Source organism: Gymnoscopelus braueri (genome assembly GCF_963280865.1).
Source record: "Gymnoscopelus braueri genome assembly, chromosome: 18".
NCBI classification, from domain to species: Eukaryota; Metazoa; Chordata; class Actinopteri; order Myctophiformes; family Myctophidae; genus Gymnoscopelus; species Gymnoscopelus braueri.
In genome coordinates, this window is record NC_137618.1 from 45791837 (window position 1) to 45809800 (window position 17964).

General features: G+C 41.4%; 2 protein-coding genes across 2 annotated transcripts in view; one reads left to right on the top strand and one right to left on the bottom strand.

The window, feature by feature from the left end:
- The window catches only part of LOC308073693 (uncharacterized protein), a 285484-nt gene that overhangs the window by 249808 nt on the left and 17712 nt on the right, over positions 1-17964 (top strand). The gene's annotated exons all lie outside the window — the stretch shown is intronic.
- LOC308073387 (ADP-ribosylhydrolase ARH1-like) lies at positions 9579-12040 on the bottom strand (the record flags this gene model as incomplete). Its single annotated transcript, XM_080412258.1, has 4 exons — positions 9579-9873; positions 9985-10128; positions 10599-10962; positions 11725-12040. The coding sequence occupies 4 exons, from the start codon at positions 12038-12040 to the stop codon at positions 9579-9581; spliced, it is 1119 nt and encodes a 372-aa protein (XP_080268384.1).

The window sequence follows — 17964 nt, forward strand, 5'->3', positions numbered from 1 at the left end:
CATCACCAAATGAAAAGGAAAAACAGCACCCTCTGCTGTTTTTTGGGCGGTGAAACCGCCCCTATATGTGAGGTTTGGATATTTGCACACCAAATCCTGCGCTGTGATTGGCCACAAATGTACCCCCCTAACCCTGCACCGTGATTGGCCAATCACAGTCTATTCAGGACTGTGATTGGCTAGGGAAACATGACACATGTGCATAGACCTATAAATAGAACCATAACTTTAAAAAAACCATAAATGTGTTTTTTTTAAGTTATGGTTTCTTCCATCACTTCTTCCATCACTTCTTCCATCACTGTGATGACCACTGTGACCACACCGCCCACTTCACACTGGGTGTGATTTTTACTATCTCAGTTGGCTCTGGGAGGAAGTTGACGTAGCACCCGTGCGCAAGGAAACCGGGGTTTTGGTCTGCCTTCAGCCTTTCACTTCCGGTGGTGCAACTATGTTTTCATTCCCACTAACAATATTTATACACGGAACACTAACACCACTTCTCCCAGAGAACATGGATCATTTTGGTTATAAGCCCACTTGTTTCTATGATGAAAGAGCAAGTTAAAATGTGAATATCTTTCTGTGGTTTTGTCTGCTCCGAGGACGCTATTGTTAAATTAGTTTCGGTTTGTTTCGAGTGGGGAAGGATCGGCGGACACGTAAATCCCGCCAACTACATTTGATTGGGTAAAGCACGGCCTGCTTCCTGATCTGAAGGCACGCCCACTTGTAGGCCAGTGCGTACGCGATATGACGAACCCCCCCGACAGATTCAAACGCAGAGCAGAATCTGTTCTTGAGAGATTACTGTTTCCCAAAAACTGGGTGGGGACCCATTTATGGGTCGCGAGTAAAATATCCCTTTATTTTTAGTTTCCTACATTTTGTTTGTAATTACTATTATTTCAAAACATTCCCAAAAAAGATTGAAAAGTTTTCATGAATTAGAAAATAATTCAATGTTTTTCCAAAAGAATTTCATGAATAAATAAAAAATAAATCTAAGAAATTCCATAAGTTAGAAAACAAATGTTTAAGAAACAATGACAATAGCTGATCTACAAGCTCACAACGCGGTGCGAAGCGACGTGTTGTGAGCTTGTAGATCAGCTATTATCACTAGCTTGGGTCCTGTAAATAAGTAGGCTAATTTAAAAGTTGTCATGAAGTAATCTTTTCATTGTCTTTTCATTGCAACCTCAGTTTCTTGTTTTTTAAATGTAGTTCTTATGTGAGCATGCTTCCTAAATGTTGTTTAAACCAGTGGTTCTCAAATATTTTCATGTCAAGGACCTCCATGTATTTGAGCCGCAGACCCCCATCTGAAAATATTTTGTGCGAGGGACCCCTATATAGGCCTACAATATTTCTTTGAATTTGATTATCAAACCTAACAATTTGATAATCTGGTGTACCAAACCTTTCTCAGTTGATCCTATAAGGAAATGTTTTAATGTAGAATTCCTTTTTAGCTTGATAGCCCATTTTTGTATTGTGCATATTTAATGAGCTTATTTGACTACATTAGCAATTTGAAACCCTGAACAAGTGCATTTCCATCCATAACATGCACAGGCAGGTCATGTGTACTGTTGGACACTAGATGGCATCAAAACAGCAGTTTTTCAGGCCACAGACCCCTTAGCTGGGAGAGATGAAGCAGGGACACCTATCACATAATATATTTTTTATTGTGTTGTAAATTCAACTTTTTCATAGACTTGATAGATGGCTTCAAATAGACTAGTTTGAGAGCACTAAATTAATGTTTTCTTTGTTTATACTACTAGGGCTCAAGTGGTTAATTGATTTCGACTTCATACTCAACACTGCACTTCCTTAGGTCCTCAGCAACACCCTGCTAAAATTATCCAGTTCTAGGCAAAATGGGGGGGGGGGGGGGACTTTTTTCTTATTTCAGCCTTAAGGTGTATTAAAGACAAAGACAGTTCAATGTTGAAAATGAGTGGTATTCCCTTTAAGTATATTTAATGTATGGTTCTAGAGAGACAGACATGTAGCATCCTCAGAATGACAAGGCTTGTTTCTGGTGTCACATATTTTGTTTTTATATATAGTTTTCTGAAATGCAGAAAATACAACACATATGCATCAGTACAGCACATTGGCTTCTTCTCATGTGTCTGCCTGGTTTACAATGACTGGACATTACCAAATCTTATTTAAACATTACATTAATCACAACAATTTCACATTACTCACTAGCAGTGCATTAACAACAATAATCAATTAAGATTCAACAATCTTACAATTTAGGCACCAAAATAATAAATGCATCCATCAGAATCACAATAGCAGATAAAGAAAGTCATCTTGACAATACTACAATATTAGCAGTAACCAAAAGGAATACCTTCAGTACCATCATAATCCAGCTCTACAGTAAATTACATTTAGCTTCATCCAGTGGATTTATAGCACACACATTTTAGCTTTAGCTTAATAGCAGGCCTCCTGCAGTAATCAGTATGGCCACAGCAACATGTGCTAATATGTAGCTAACAGGCTGATAAGTTTCCCCAAAGTATAAATCTGACTTATTTCTAACAAACAAACAAAAACGAATTATTTTCAGTGACAAACAAACACAACAGTTCATACAGTTTGCATAGTTTGTGCACTAGCCCACCTGAAATGCAGAAAATAATATGCATCAGTACAGCACATTGGCTTCTTCTCATGTGTCTGCCTGGTTTACAACATAGAGGTATAATATAACTAGAGGGCGGATTGCCCCGCCCCCAGCTATCATTTCAATGAATGTGCTCAGTGGCGTTTTGAAGCACCCGGAAACCTGCCGGAAGTAGAATTATTGGTTCGATTTTGACCACACGTAATCGAACCAAGTTATGAGCATGCGCACTAGTGTCCTTTTTGCGTTCTACGGCAGCCCGTGTGTCAAGGATTGAACGCGAGATATTTATTAAATACACTCGAGATGCATATTCATATGTAAATGCATATGTATGTATGTATAATATGTTTACATATTTATATGTATAAATATAAATATATCTCAGTATGTTTTGCGCGTGCATGTATTTCTCCCTGCCTGCAGTTCCAGCTTTGGCCACTGGGGTGGCAGCTTCAATGTTTCTCAGCAACTCTGGGCATAGATATAGAAACCTAGATACCTCACTGGTCTCTGCAGTTCGTTGGAGCAACCTGTTTCGTATGGTGGCCGCCATATTTCCGGGGGGCACGGGCACTGGCCAATCACAGCGCGTTGACTACTGGCCAATCACAGCACGTCTTTCCCAGGACTTGTCAGAATCTAGTTGTCTCGCCCCCACCTGCCTCTGATTGGCCTACCGAACGCCCCCTTCTGTGATGCACGCGGAAGTTTCCAGCTTACCCCCGGAAGCGGAAGCGCGCCCACGATACAGACGCCTTAGAGCCAGAGGAGGCGTCTACCTTTATATGTCTATGACTCTGGGGGCTTGGTTTACAATGACTGGACATTACAACATCCTGCTTGTTAGTACCTTTCAAAATAAAACGCAGTTGAGCTTCAGAACCAGACACAACTCCATTGAGACACACTGCCATCTCTTGACGCAAAGTGGTACTGCACTACAGACTAGTGTTGCATCAATCTGGGAACCCAGATCCAACTGAAAATGAAAAACAGCGACCTCTGCTGTTTGTTCTATGTCTGTTGGCTCTGGGCGGAAGAAAACGTAACACCAGTGCGCAAGGAAACCGGGGTTTAGGTCTGCCTTCAGCTTTCACTTCCGGTGGGTGCCACTATGTTTTCATTCCCACTAACAATATTTCTACACGGAACACTAACACCACTTCTCCCAGAGAACATGGATCGTTTTGGTTATAAGCCCACTTGTTTCTATGATGAAAGAGTAAGTTAAAATGTGAATATCTTTCCGTGGTTTTGTCTGCTCCGCGGACGCTATTGTTAAATTAGTTTGGGTTTGTTTCGAGGGGGAAAGATCGACGGACATGTGAATCCCGCCCACTACATTTGATTGGGTAAAGCGCGGCCTGCTTCCTGATCTGAAGGCACGCCCACTTGTAGCCAATGCGCACACGTTATTGTTGTTAATTCAACTGAGTTTTATTAGCAGGTAGCGTCATACATCGTGCGTCAATGACATAACAACGTAACACCGGAAGTGGTGAACCGGAAGTACTACTGTTCACAGGTCAGTGGTAGTATAGACTGAGGTAGCATAGAGCAACAGCACCATCCATTGGTAACATTAAAGTATTACAACACTCCCACTTAATCTTACAATGGGATTAAAACCCTTTAAATAATATTACAGAGCCGTGCTCTCTTTCACAAAAAATGTCAAGAAATATCAATAATCAATCTCAATATATCAACAATACAAGACTTCTCACTTTTTCTTTTTTCAAAAAACTTGTTTTTACATAGCTTTTACTGGAACTCTTTTACTCAAACTCTTTTTCACTGGAACTCTTTTGCACATAATGTTTTCTCTTTTTTCCTTTTTACATTGGTTTCACTGGAACTCTTTTTCTATTCTAATGTATTCAGAGTCAGACTTGCTTTGATCAGGCAGCGTTCGGCGTACACCTGTCAAGCACCAATAACCACTCCACTTAAACAGGGAAAAGTCCAATCTCTCCCCTGAGGTATTCAAACTTCTGTTTGGTCAGTGGCTTGGTAAAGATGTCCGCTTTCATGTCATTTGTTGGACAATATTGCAGTTTTATTTGTCCATTCTGCACACATTCACGGATGTAGTGGTAGCGAATGTCTATGTGTTTAGTCCTGGAGTGGTTCACAGGATTCTTTGCGATTGCGATGGCTCCTTGGTTGTCTTCCAGGATCACTGTGGACCTAGCCTCCACTCCGAGATCACGCAGTAATCGTCTCAGCCAGATACCTTCTTGAGCAGCTTGACTGAGTGCAATGTACTCTGCTTCTGCTGTTGAAAGTGCAACTGTTGCTTGTTTCTTGCTGAGCCAGCTTACCGCTCCTCCACTCAGTAGAAATATGTTGCCTGTTGTTGAGCGGCGGTCATCCTGATCACCAGCCCAGTCAGCATCTGAGAATCCGATCAATGCTCCAGAGTCTGACTGCTCATACTTGAGAGCAAGGTTCACTGTCCCTTTCAAGTATCGCAGTATCCTCTTCACAGCAGTCAGATGTGCAGCATCAGGATTTGAGTTGAACTTTGACACAGCACTCACTGCTTGAGCTATGTCTGGTCGTGTGGCCATTGCAGCATACAGCAGACTTCCTACCATTGACTGATAGGTATGTTGGTGCACTGGCTTACTGACACCATCACTTTTGATCAATTTGACATTGGCATCAGCAGGAGTTGCTACAGGATTTGCATTATCCATTCCATATTTCTGAAGTATGGCTTCAATGTAAAGCTTCTGATGAAGCAAGACACATTTCTTTTCTTTATCTTGGATCACAGAGATGCCCAGAATATAGGAGAGCTCACCCATGTCTTTCATCTTGTAGCGCTCCTTGAGAGCCATTTTGAGCTCGTTCATGCTCTCAGTTGACTCTGTTATCAGAATGAGATCATCCACGTAAACTGCGAGTATCTCAAGCTCTTGTCTTGATCTCACAAACACACAGGGGTCTGATGTGCTCTGTTTGAATCCAATCTCCATCATGAACTCTGTGAAAGCCTTGCTCCAGCAGCGAGGTGACTGTTTCAGTCCATAGATAGATTTGTTCAGTTTGCACACCAGGTGTTCCTGGCCTGGTTTGATGTAGCCCTCTGGCTGCTCCATGTAGATTTCTTCTTCCAGGTGTCCATAAAGGAATGCAGTTACAACATCCATCTGGTGCACATGTAGATTGTTTTGAATAGCAAAGGACAGTAATGTACGAACAGAGCTGAATCGTACCACTGGTGAAAACGTTTCATCATAGTCAGCACCATACAACTGCGAGTAGCCTTTTGCAACGAGCCTGCACTTGTATCTCTCCACTCGTCCATCACTATGATGCTTGACTTTGAACACCCATCTTGATCCTACTGCCTTTCTGTCTCTGGGTAAATCCATTAAATCCCAAGTCTCATTTTCCAGCAGCGACTCATATTCCAAATCAGCTGCCTCCTGCCAGTCCTTTGCATTAGGATTCAGCATTGCCTCTTTCAGTGTGATTGGTTCTGTCACACGACACATATTTGCATGATGATCAACAGTCACTGTATCAGCAAACTCATCATATCCATATCTCCTTGGAGCATTTCTGATTCTGCCACTTGTTCTGACAGTGCTCTCGACAGTGACCTCATCATCTTGTGTTACACTCTCATCTGTTTTAATGAGTATCTCGTTCTCTGAGCAGGGTATTTTCGCTTCCTGTTTCAAGTTGAAGTTTGATTCATCGAAGATGACATCACGACGGATTAGAATCCTCCTTTTCCCTTCATCATACAGGCGATAGCCCTTGGCATTGTTTGCATATCCCACGAAACAAAGCTTCACTGCCTTTTTGTCCAGTTTCCTTCTCTCTTCATCTGGGATATGTGCATAAGCAACACAGCCAAACACCTTCATGTGACTCATGTCAGGTTTTTTACCACACCATCTCTCGTAGGGTGTCTCTTCCTTCAGGACAGATGTGGGCAACCTGTTCTGTATGTAAGCTGCGGTGGCTACAGCCTCTGCCCAGAACATCTTCGGCAACTTAGCATGCTCCTTGCTGCTTCAACTAATGTCCTATTTTTTCTTTCTGCCACACCATTTTGCTGTGGTGAGTGAGGTACAGTCATTTCATGGTGGATGCCTTGAGCCTTCAAATATTCTTGAAACTCCTTTGATGTGTACTCACCACCATTGTCTGTTCTCAGCCTCACGACGCTCAGCCCACATTCATTTGAGAATGTTTTCTCAAATTCCTTGAATTTGCTTAGCACTTCATTCTTCTGTTTCATGAAGTATACCTTGCAGCATCTTGTGTAATCATCAATGAAAGTCACAAAATATTTTGCTCCACTTATGGATTCAGTCTGCATGGGTCCACAGACATCACTATGAATCAGCTGCATCTTGCGTTTGGAACGTATTCCTCCAATCGACTTGAATGGCTTTTTAGCCAGCTTGCCTTCCACACATCCTTCACAGAAGGGAACCTCTTTCTCTGCAGAGAAGTCCACTCCATTCACCAGATCTTTTAGTTCCTTCAGCTTGTTGGTGTGACCAAGGCGCTGGTGCCACAGGCTGGCTGCTACTGATGCACTATGACAGACAGATTCACTTCCTTCAACATCCAGCTGATATAGTCCATCAGCTCTTTGTGTTCCCATTCCTTGAAGAGTTCCATCTTTTCCACGTATATAGCAGCGAGACTTCCTGAACTGTACTGTATTCCCTTTTTTGGTAGAAGCTCCCACTGAGAATAGATTCCCAGACAGCTTTGGAACATACAGCACGTCATACATTGTGAAATTTTTTACATCACTTAATTTGAAAGTCATTTTCATGTTGACATTTCCAATTCCTAGGGCGTCAACCACCCTGCCATCACCGAGTTTCACAGACTGTGATTTTGAGAATTGCTGGTATTCTTGTAGAACTTCTTTATCACATGTCATGTGCTTTGATGCTCCAGAATCAATTAACCATTCGACCTGTTGTGGTCTTTCAGAGTTTGCCTCTCTGGCCACAAAGGCACTTTCAGATGAATCGTCCTCATCCTCACATATCATGTTTTTAGCCTTGTGGGTTTTCTTCTTAGGTTTATTTTTCAAGCTTGGACAGTCACGTTTAATATGGCCTTCTTTCCCACATTTGTAACATCTCCACGTGCTTGGTCTTTCTACTCCCACTGTCCTGGAGTTATCCTGCACATTTCCCCGAAATTGTGATGACATGGCTGATGCACCACCTGACGTAGCACCACTGGAGTTATCATTAGCATTCACTCGCTTTTGCTCTTCATTTATTAATGCTTGTTGAACAAACTTCAGTGTCAGGTTTTCAATTTTTGTTTCTAGTGCAGTGACAATTGTAGCATAACTTGGTGGCAAACTGCCTAGCAGTGTTACAATTTGGTCTTCCTCTTCAATTACAGCTCCTATTGCTGATAGCTGATCAGTTAGCTCCTTCATTCGTTTTAAATGCTCAGTTAAACGATCTCCTTCCTTCATTTCACATCTGAAATATCTTTTCTTCAGGAACAGTTTATTTGCCAAAGTATCTCTCTCAAAATGGCCTTTCAGCGTGGTCCACGCCTCTTTGGGAGTCTGGCAGCTTGTTATCAGGTACAACTGGGGTGTACTTACATTCAGCACTAACATAGAGAATGCCTTCTCTCTCCGTTTGGTGTGCTCAGCCTGTGCTGCTGCGTTAGCATCTGCAGCTAGCATATCCGTCTCCATTAGCATACCCCATAGTCCTTTAGCTTTTAGCAAATGTTACATTTGAAACTTCCATGTTGCCCAGTTCTCTGGTCCGCTCAGCCTGTCTATAAACAGCTTATCATCCATTGTGAAATCCCACAATACTGTTTATCACACACTCCGTGTAGCTTTTAGCGTCGATCTGGGCCCATAACCTGTTGTTAATTCAACTGAGTTTTATTAGCAGGTAGCGTCATACATCGGAAGTGGTGAACCGGAAGTACTACTGTTCACAGGTCAGTGGTAGTATAGACTGAGGTAGCATAGAGCAACAGCACCATCCATTGGTAACATTAAAGTATTACAACAGTTATGACGAACCTCCCCGACAGATTCCAACGCAGTGCAGAATCTGTTCTTGAGAGATTAGTGTTGCATGAACTAGTATTGCTTGAACTGAACTGTATAGGACAATAAAACAAAAATACAATAAAACATACAATGAGGGGTCAATGATAAACACTCAACATTAAGAATATGGCTATGGCAAGTGGCCAGATATGTTTCATATCGCCACACAGACACACTGTACATATATAAAAATATGTCTGTAACTTTACAGACATCTTGTCAATCTCAGTTGGAAAAATGGTTTGTTAAAGCTCTATAAAAATGACATGAAATTGGATTGAAAAGAATGATCGCATTTTGCCTGACACTGTTTGTTTCTCTGTGCATAACTCTAGTTCCATTTTCCAGAAGAAAAGGGAACAAAACATTTCCTGTTTCCTGGATGGGGGAAGTAAGCAGTCAGTTCCATTCCAGATAGAGATGTTCACAATTGTAATGCAGGCATTATGTGGTATTCATTCATGTAGATATGAGGTTTAATATAGAGATATGAGGTCCCCTCAAGGACCCCTAGGGGTCCCCGGACCCCACTTTGAGAACCAATGCTCTAACCACAAGGCCACTGAGCTGGAGATATGAGTACAATCAAATAATTGACTTTAGATGGTACAGTGAAGTATTATACAATGACTAGTGACTCAAATTTGCTAAATCTACTTTTATTTTTTACTTTACATGATGTAATTTGTTAAGCACATTTCAACAACTAAGGCACTTCAATGTGCTTTACATAAAGCATTAAGCAAAAGAAAAACATTATAGAGGAGACTGGAGTTCAGTTAAAAAGAATAAACATAAACACCTATTTCTCTCTTCCACAATATTTTCAGGTGTGTTTTATTCATCTTCATTAAAGGGCTTATTCCTCAGCTCAAACAGCTTCTCTGCCACCGTAACCAGTCTCTCCCTGTACTCCAGTTTGCTCTTGTACTCAAGTCTCTTGTAGTTCAGCTCTGGAACTCCTCTGAAGCCGTAGATGGTGCCCCACCAGGCAGCAGCGATCGCAGCTGTGGAGACGCTGTCTCCACCGTGGAAGAACCCATGATCGGCCAGCTTCTCCCATGAGTCACCAGCGCATAGGAGAGCGTCATAAGCTATCATGGGGGCATCGTGACCACTGGCACCGCCAGTGCTGTAGAAAGCAGTCTCTCTGTAAAATTCTTTCCTTTCGTTGACACCATAGCATTCTGGAAAGCGTGCTTTTTCGGCTTTCCCATCCAGGATTCCTCTCTCTGTCGGGTACGTCTCTCTGTAGAAAGCAATCTCCCTGTAAAATGTTTCCCTTTCCTTCACGCCATAGCATTCTGGAAAGCGTGCTTTTTCGGCTTTCCCATCCAGGATTCCTCTCCTTGTCAGGTAGTTCTCCCAAGATTCCTTAAAGTAGACCCTATAACATCAGTGAATGCTGAATTTATTACTCTACTAATGACATTTGAATAAACCATCTGCTATTAATAATACTGCTTTGACATTGAACAACACACACAAATAAGTTGTAATTTAGTCATTACATACAGTACAATGGGATCCAGAATCACTGCCTTTGATGATGTTACTATATATATATATATATATATATATATATATATATATATATATATATAAATATATATATATATATATATATATATATATATATATATATATATATATATATATATATATATATATATATATATTATTTTTTTTTAATATATATATAAAAGTCAGATTGAAAAAGGAGTGAGAGAGAGAGAGTGCTCAGAGAGAGAGAGAGAGCAAGAGAGAGAGAGACAGAGAGAGAGAGAGAGAGAGAGAGAGAGAGAGAGAGAGAGAGAGAGAGAGAGAGAGAGAGAGAGAGAGATTCTTCACACTCACCATTCCTGGACATTCTCTTCTACACAGTGGTCTGCCTCTATGATGTAGTCCACGGCTTTCTCCAGGACCTCCATGAGGCCGTGGCCCCAGGCCTCCACAGGCGGGCTGCCCCTGACGGCATAAGCCGTGAACAGTGCTGCAGCTAAGGCCCCCAGGTACCCGGTGGGGTGGTGGTGGGTAAGACGCCCGCTCTCAATACTCACTGCTACCAGGTGATGCTCCTGCTCTGGGTCAGGGAAGCGCAGGCCGATGCACATGGCACGCATGGCCGCCCCACAGCCTCTACCCCTGGGGTTGAAGGGCATCTTGTAGTTGTAGTCTCCTCTCTTCATTCTGTCCTTGAAAACAGAACAGGAAGGAGAAGCTGGAGAAGAAGAAGTTCAAAAATAAAAAAAATCAAGATTAAATACACAATTTCTGTCATATGCTATTGCTATGATTTTGATTGATTTAAGATTTGTGAAGACACACTAGTGCTTTTCGATGAATTGAGTACAAAGGACCTCAATGGAAACAAGCCATAGTGCTTTCTTGGGTTTAACATTCCCTTAAAAGACCTAAGACCTTGTATTGAACTGCACTCCCCTGTGCTTGTCTTTGCAAACTTGTAATAAAGTATTCAATCAATTCAATCAATTGTAAACATAGTTATACAAACTACTCCTGCCTCATGACTAACTGCGAACCATACTGCATTTCTTTTCTGTTTCATGTGTGTGTGTGTGTGTGTGTGTGTGTGTGTGTGTGTGTGTGTGTGTGTGTGTGTGTGTGTGTGTGTGTGTGTGTGTGTGTGTGTGTGTGTGTGTGTGTGAGTGAGTGAGTGAGTGAGTGAGTGAGTGAGTAATTGTACAAAATAGGTCTTTTTTTACAGTTAAAATTAATTGAACTCATACATGCTGGTGTGATCAGGACTTAAAGGTCTATTTGGTTCCATGTTTACACTTTCAGAGTTAAATTCAGTGAGGATTTTACTATGCACAGGCTTGTTTCTGGAACAAACCTATTCCCTGAGGTTCCTTTGCTGTTCCTAAAACCCAACACAATGTTATCATGCTGTGACAGATTTAACACAAAAAACCTTTTTGAAACCAAATTGAAGTAATGTATATATGAAGTAATGCGTTACGTTCGTCCATGTCCTTCATACTTTTTTCGTATTGTTTCACCAATTCCCGACACAGGTCCGGCAGGGTTGTCTTATCCTTGCACTCGACCTCAATCAGCGCCTTCGCGGTGGCCAAGTGCATGATGATATCATTGCTGAGCGGAAAGTCCTTGACATCCAGCTTAGCCAAACCACCTTTCTCTTTTACTTTTCGATGAATAAACTCCCCATTACTCTGAAACTGCCAGTAGCCGTGGTTGTAGCCCAGGGCATCACCTGCACCGCTCAGAACCATGCTGGCTTCATACCTCTCCTTCAAGGGGATTTCAGTAGACATTATGACTCCTTAACTGAGGACATAAGAAAAGAGCAACATTTGGAATCAGTGATTTCTATGACAAAAATATTGTTTATTATTTTCTTTTTTTAAAGGGGGCGATATTTGAAAATATGACGATACCTTTGGGCCGACTGCTTTTGGATCATAATAAAGTCACATACAAATGCATTTGCATTTCGACAACTTAGTTTTACTTAACAGTGCAATGTTGATAGTCTTGACAGCAGTGTAACCAAATATAAGACACTAATCTGCACTGTGAACAAACAAAAAAACATTCTACCTTTTTTCAGAGTTTTTTCTACTCTCCTAATACTGCTGATTCATCCTTCCTTATTGCCTTTTTCCTCAGCCCATCAGAACAAAATCAATTCTGCTTAAGTCAAAAAGTTGACCTAAAATGACTTTCTGCCTAAGTCATTTTTGAATGTAACAAGCATTCTGATTGGCTTAGGACATAGGCAATAAGGCACAATGATGCAGCATTGTTAAGAGAGTAGATGTACAATTATCTAGCCAGTCACACAAGCAATGCAACTAATTAGATCTCCCCTGGTAAAGAGTATGTAAGCAACCGAGTTAGCGGACACAACTAAGACCCGTGTCTTTGATGGTTCTATTATACTAACACACAATACAAACACACATTAACACATCTAGGCCAGTATAGCCAAATCAAGCTATAACCCGGGTCAATAGGTTATACACCTAGAAAAGGAAACGTAAATAACACAACCACAAATTATTGACATGGAATATACACACAAAACTATAAAACATATTAGAAATATATACATTTATCGTTGCGTAAACACACTCTCAGTTCTTACCGTTAGTCTCTCGGAGCTCGCAATGGAAAATGTCGAACGCAGCAATAACACCGTGGTAACTAGTAACACCGATGCATGCAGAACACTTCGTCCTGTTCAGTGAGTATCCACTGTTCTTAAACAGTATCCACTGTCCCCCAGCTCCTTATCTGACCTAATCGATCAACACTCTCATGTCACTCTCATGTGACTCTCATGTGCAAAGTCCCCCCCGCTGTGGACCCCAACACAACAGGTCAGAGCTGTGGCCTTTACAATCTGTGTATATTTGTACCTTCAGACTATTACTTCAGTTTATAACTCCAAATAAGCAGTATTGACCTTCATATAAGCATGTATCAACTCCTAACTCACTCAATCACTCCTGTATAAAATCCTAAATAAGCAGGAAATACACACATAATAAATAATCACAATAATAACAGCACATTTCTTACATTGGACGACATAGTGTATCATGGCATTTTTTTATGTTCTCAAAATTATGGAAATGGTCGATCTACAAGAGTCGAGATGCGCCGCCTTGTGAGTTTGTAGATCTGCTATTTCTGCTATTTTATGAACATGTTTGAAAATGTATGAACACTTTTCAACATGAAAACGATTATTGACGATTATGCAAAATAATTGTGATTATCTCAAATAATTGCGATTAGGCGATTATATAATAATTGTAACCGGTCTAGTCATTGAGCCACACAAACACGTAACCGGAGTGGGCCCCTAGGAAAAGTGGGCACTACAATTGGCAATTTTTTCCCCCAAAATTTACCAAAAAAAATTGTCTTAGAAATTAAAGTATACATGGTTTGAACATGCTTGAACATTTGAAAATTAAGGCCCTAATATTTCTGCAATTGCTACAAAACCTGTATAACCATTTTGGGCATAAGAAGTTGAAGGGTAAATTTAGGTCCGATTTGTTTCACAACTGGACAGAGAAATAATCACTGGTCACAAAATGAAATGACAGGAGAACATTGTTCACATCTACAAGAGGAACAAGCAGCCAGGCCTGTGAAGAACAAGCCCAAAAGAAGCAACTAGGCTAAGTTTTACCACTTAACGATCGGCTATTTGAAAATAGCAGATCTACAAGCTTACAACGTGTCACATAGCGACATTTGAACACAAATCTTGTATGGAGGTCCCTCGCACAAAACATTTTCAGATGGGGGTCCGTGGTCAAATTACATATCAATTTGGAAGGCCTTGAAATGGAAAAGTTTGAGAACCTCTGATCTATAGAGAGACAATCGGCTTAAAATCTAGCAACGCATTTTGAGTACAGCTCTCCTCCACACTGCAGCATGTAGGCTAAACCACTGTTTCCCAAACACTGGGTGGGGACCCATTTATGGGTCGCGAGTAAAATATCCCTTTATTTTTTGTTTCCTACATTTTGTTTGTAATTACTATTATTTCAAAACATTCCAAAAAAAGATTCAAACGTTTTTCATGAATTAAAAAATAATTTAATGATTTTCCAAAATAATTTCATGAATAAATAAAAAATAAATCTAAGAAATTCCATAAGTTAGAAAACAAATGAAACAGTGAAAATAGCTGATCTACAAGCTCACAACACGGTGTGAAGCCACGTGTTGTGAGCTTGTAGATCGGCTATTATCACTAGTTTGGGTCCTGGGGAGACATCAAATTTCTCTTTTGGGTCTTGAGCTATGTGGGTCCACATGTTGGAGCATTAACCTATATTTTTTGATTTTTAGATAGACATGAAATTATCTGCCTTGCAGCCCATAAGGGCCCCTGGATTCCTCCATGATATATAACCAGAACAAGTCAAGAACCCATGTGGGTGGATGGGCATCTAAACATGACGCTCACACTACAGAAGTACAGCTTCAGCATATTATTATTATTATTATTATTGTTATTATTATTATTATTATTATTATTATTATTATTATTATTATTATTATTATGAGTGTACAAGCCCTGCACACATTTTTGTATTGTTTTAACAACAATTAGAGGCCTCTGTACAAGGCTTTTATTCATTAAACATACAAACGTTCAGCTTTGTGGTGCAGGTAGGGGTTCAGTGTCTTGCTCAGAGACACTTGGGCACATAGACCAGGGCTGGGAGGAAGGTGAACCGATAACCTTCTGCTTACCAGAAGGCCTCTGTACCACTAAACTATATAATAATATAATAATATAATAAACTACACACTCCACTGACACTGTCACAACACAGTGTGTTCACTGTTATAACCTCACTCACGGTGTATTTTCACACTTTTTTTTGTTCTGTGAAAACAGCATTTTACAACCTCCACCTGTCCACAAAGACCTACGTATGTTGAAACATTTATGACCTACTTAAGTTATAAACTAATTTGATTTTAAACTTTTAATATTTTGCCTAAAATAATTCCCTTACAATGCTCTACTAATCTATAGGCTACCAAATTTATTGATTTATTTTACAAGATCCAGTTTGTTTGTAGAGTTTTTAATCACTGGTGCAGTCTCAAAGGACTTTACAACTTTACAGACCCACGTTTAAAGGTATGAAACCCTAAGCCCATTCCGTACTTTGTTTTCTAGTTCAGGTTTAAAAACTACAGCAGATTAAAACATGGCAGACTAGTCAGTTTGTTGTCTAGAATATCAGCCCAAATAGGTAACCTCTTCTTTGCTTGAGATTACTATATCGTAAACTCTGACCTTGAAATCATTTGCATTTACATTACTGAATGGACCCCAAAAGAATGGATTCTGTTTCATCAAGGTGTAATGACAGTTTGTTATTTTGCGTATTTTGTTCAGTTCAGAACTGAGGGTTTCCTCAACTTGCATTTGTTCTCGCACAAGACCAAATCAAATCAAATCAAATCAAACTTTATTTATATAGCACATTTACATCGACAGGTCGAACCAAAGTGCTTCACAGTACAGAGCATAGTAGCATAGACAGGCAATGAATTAAATAGAATTAAAAGCAATAGAGTAAAAATGAGTCTTTAGTAGGGACTTGAAGGCCGTCAAAGACCGAGCAGTGCGAACATGGAGAGGCAGGGCGTTCCAGAGATTGGGACCGGCCACGGCGAACGCACGAGCTCCTCTGGTCCTGAAGTGTGTGTCAGGCACAACCAGGAGAGACTGATTGGCCGATCTCAGGGCTCTTGTTGGGGCGTAAGGAATGATCAATTGAGCTAGATATGGAGGAGACAGGTCATTTTGGGCTTTAAAAACAAACACTAAAATCTTAAAATCAATTCTGAAGTGGACAGGGAGCCAGTGGAGGGAGGCGAGGACTGGGGTGATATGGTCACGCCTATTGGTGTTGGTGAGGAGGCGGGCGGCGGCATTTTGCACAAGCTGAAGACGCCGGATAGCGGACTGATCAATGCCTACATAGAGAGCATTACAGTAGTCTAATCTAGTTAAAATAAACGCGTGGACGACTCGCTCGAGGTCGATACGGGGTAGATAGGCCTTTGCCCTGGCTAGAAGCCTAAGCTGAAAAAAGCTAGCCTTGACCACGGAGCTAATATGCTTGTTGAATTTGAGTTTATTGTCGAAGGTGACACCAAGGCTCTTAACTGAGGAACGGATATTATCACTGAGGGGGCCGAGTGGGGTGATGGGTGAGCTAGGGTTATTGTCGAAGATGATGACTTCGGTCTTGCTTTCATTCAGAGTGAGAAAGTTTGTGTTCATCCAGGATTTTATATCAGAGAGGCATTTTAACAGTGGCTGGGCGGGGTCTGTGCTGGTCATATTTAACGGTAAATAGAGCTGAATGTCATCTGCATAGAAATGAAATGATAGATTGTGTTGCTTAATGAGTGAGCCTAATGGGAGCATATAGAGCAGAAAGAGGATGGGACCAAGGATGGAACCCTGAGGGACGCCGCAGGTTAGAGGGGCCACACTAGAGTTAAAATCGCCTAGTCTAACTTTAAAACTACGGTCGGTAAGGTAAGACCTGAACCATAGTAGGGCAGTACCAGAAATGCCAACGTGGTGCTCCAATCTAGACAGCAGGATCCGGTGATCCACTGTGTCGAAAGCAGCTGACAGATCGAGGAGTACCAGGGCTGCAGGGCAGCCTATGTCTGTGATAAGGCGTATGTCATTGAGGACTCTTAGGAGTGCAGTTTCTGTACTATGTCCAGGTCTGAAGCCGGACTGAAATGTATCATGAATGCCATGAGTGGTTAAAAAAGCTTGCAGTTGGAGGTAGACTACCTTTTCCAGGGCTTTGGAAAGAAACGGGAGTTGTGATATTGGCCTAAAATTGGAAAGGGAGAGGGGGTCTAAAGTAGCCTTTTTGAGGAGAGGCTGCACCACGGCTTGTTTGAAAGCAGCTGGGACTGAGCCTGTGCAGAGGCAGGTATTGAAGAGCAACAAGATACTCGGGCCAACAGTGTCAAACGCGTCCTTGAGGAGACTGGAGGGAATACTATCAGCGGGGCTATTTGTAGGGCGCAGGTGCGAGATGACTTCGGCGAGTTGGGCTAGAGAAACAGGGTCAAATTGGCTGAAGGTGGCAATAGGAGGAGATAAGGGGGGGGGCGTAAAGGCAGTAGGGGTGTGAGCTGACCTGAGGGTGGTGATTTTAGCAGTGAAGAAGGTGAGAAAATCTTCACAAAGGGCGAGTGAAGGCACAACAGGAGAGGGCTCACGGGGATTGATGATGGAGTTGAGAACATTAAAAAGAACCTGGGGTTTATGGCTATTTTTGGAGATTAGTGCAGAAATATAGTTGGCCAATTTGACTGCATTCTGGTAGTCAAAGAGACAGCCACGTAGGATTTCAACCGAGATATGAAGCCTATCCTTCTTGCATCTTCTCTCAGCACGCCGGCAGGCGCCTCTGAGAGAGCGAGTGGAGCTATTGAGCCAGGGCTCTGAAAGTGCTTTAGTGCTTTTTGTCTTTGATTTAAAAGGAGCAACGGAATCCAATATTGAGGAGCATGTGACAACAAAGAGGCGATATAATTCCTCAGCGTTATGAGTGCTGTCGGAAGAGTAAGGGGGAGAATGGTTAAAATTGAGGGAAAACTGGGAGGCAGTTGTGGAAGTTATGACACGCTGACGGCGAGCAGGGGCACAGGG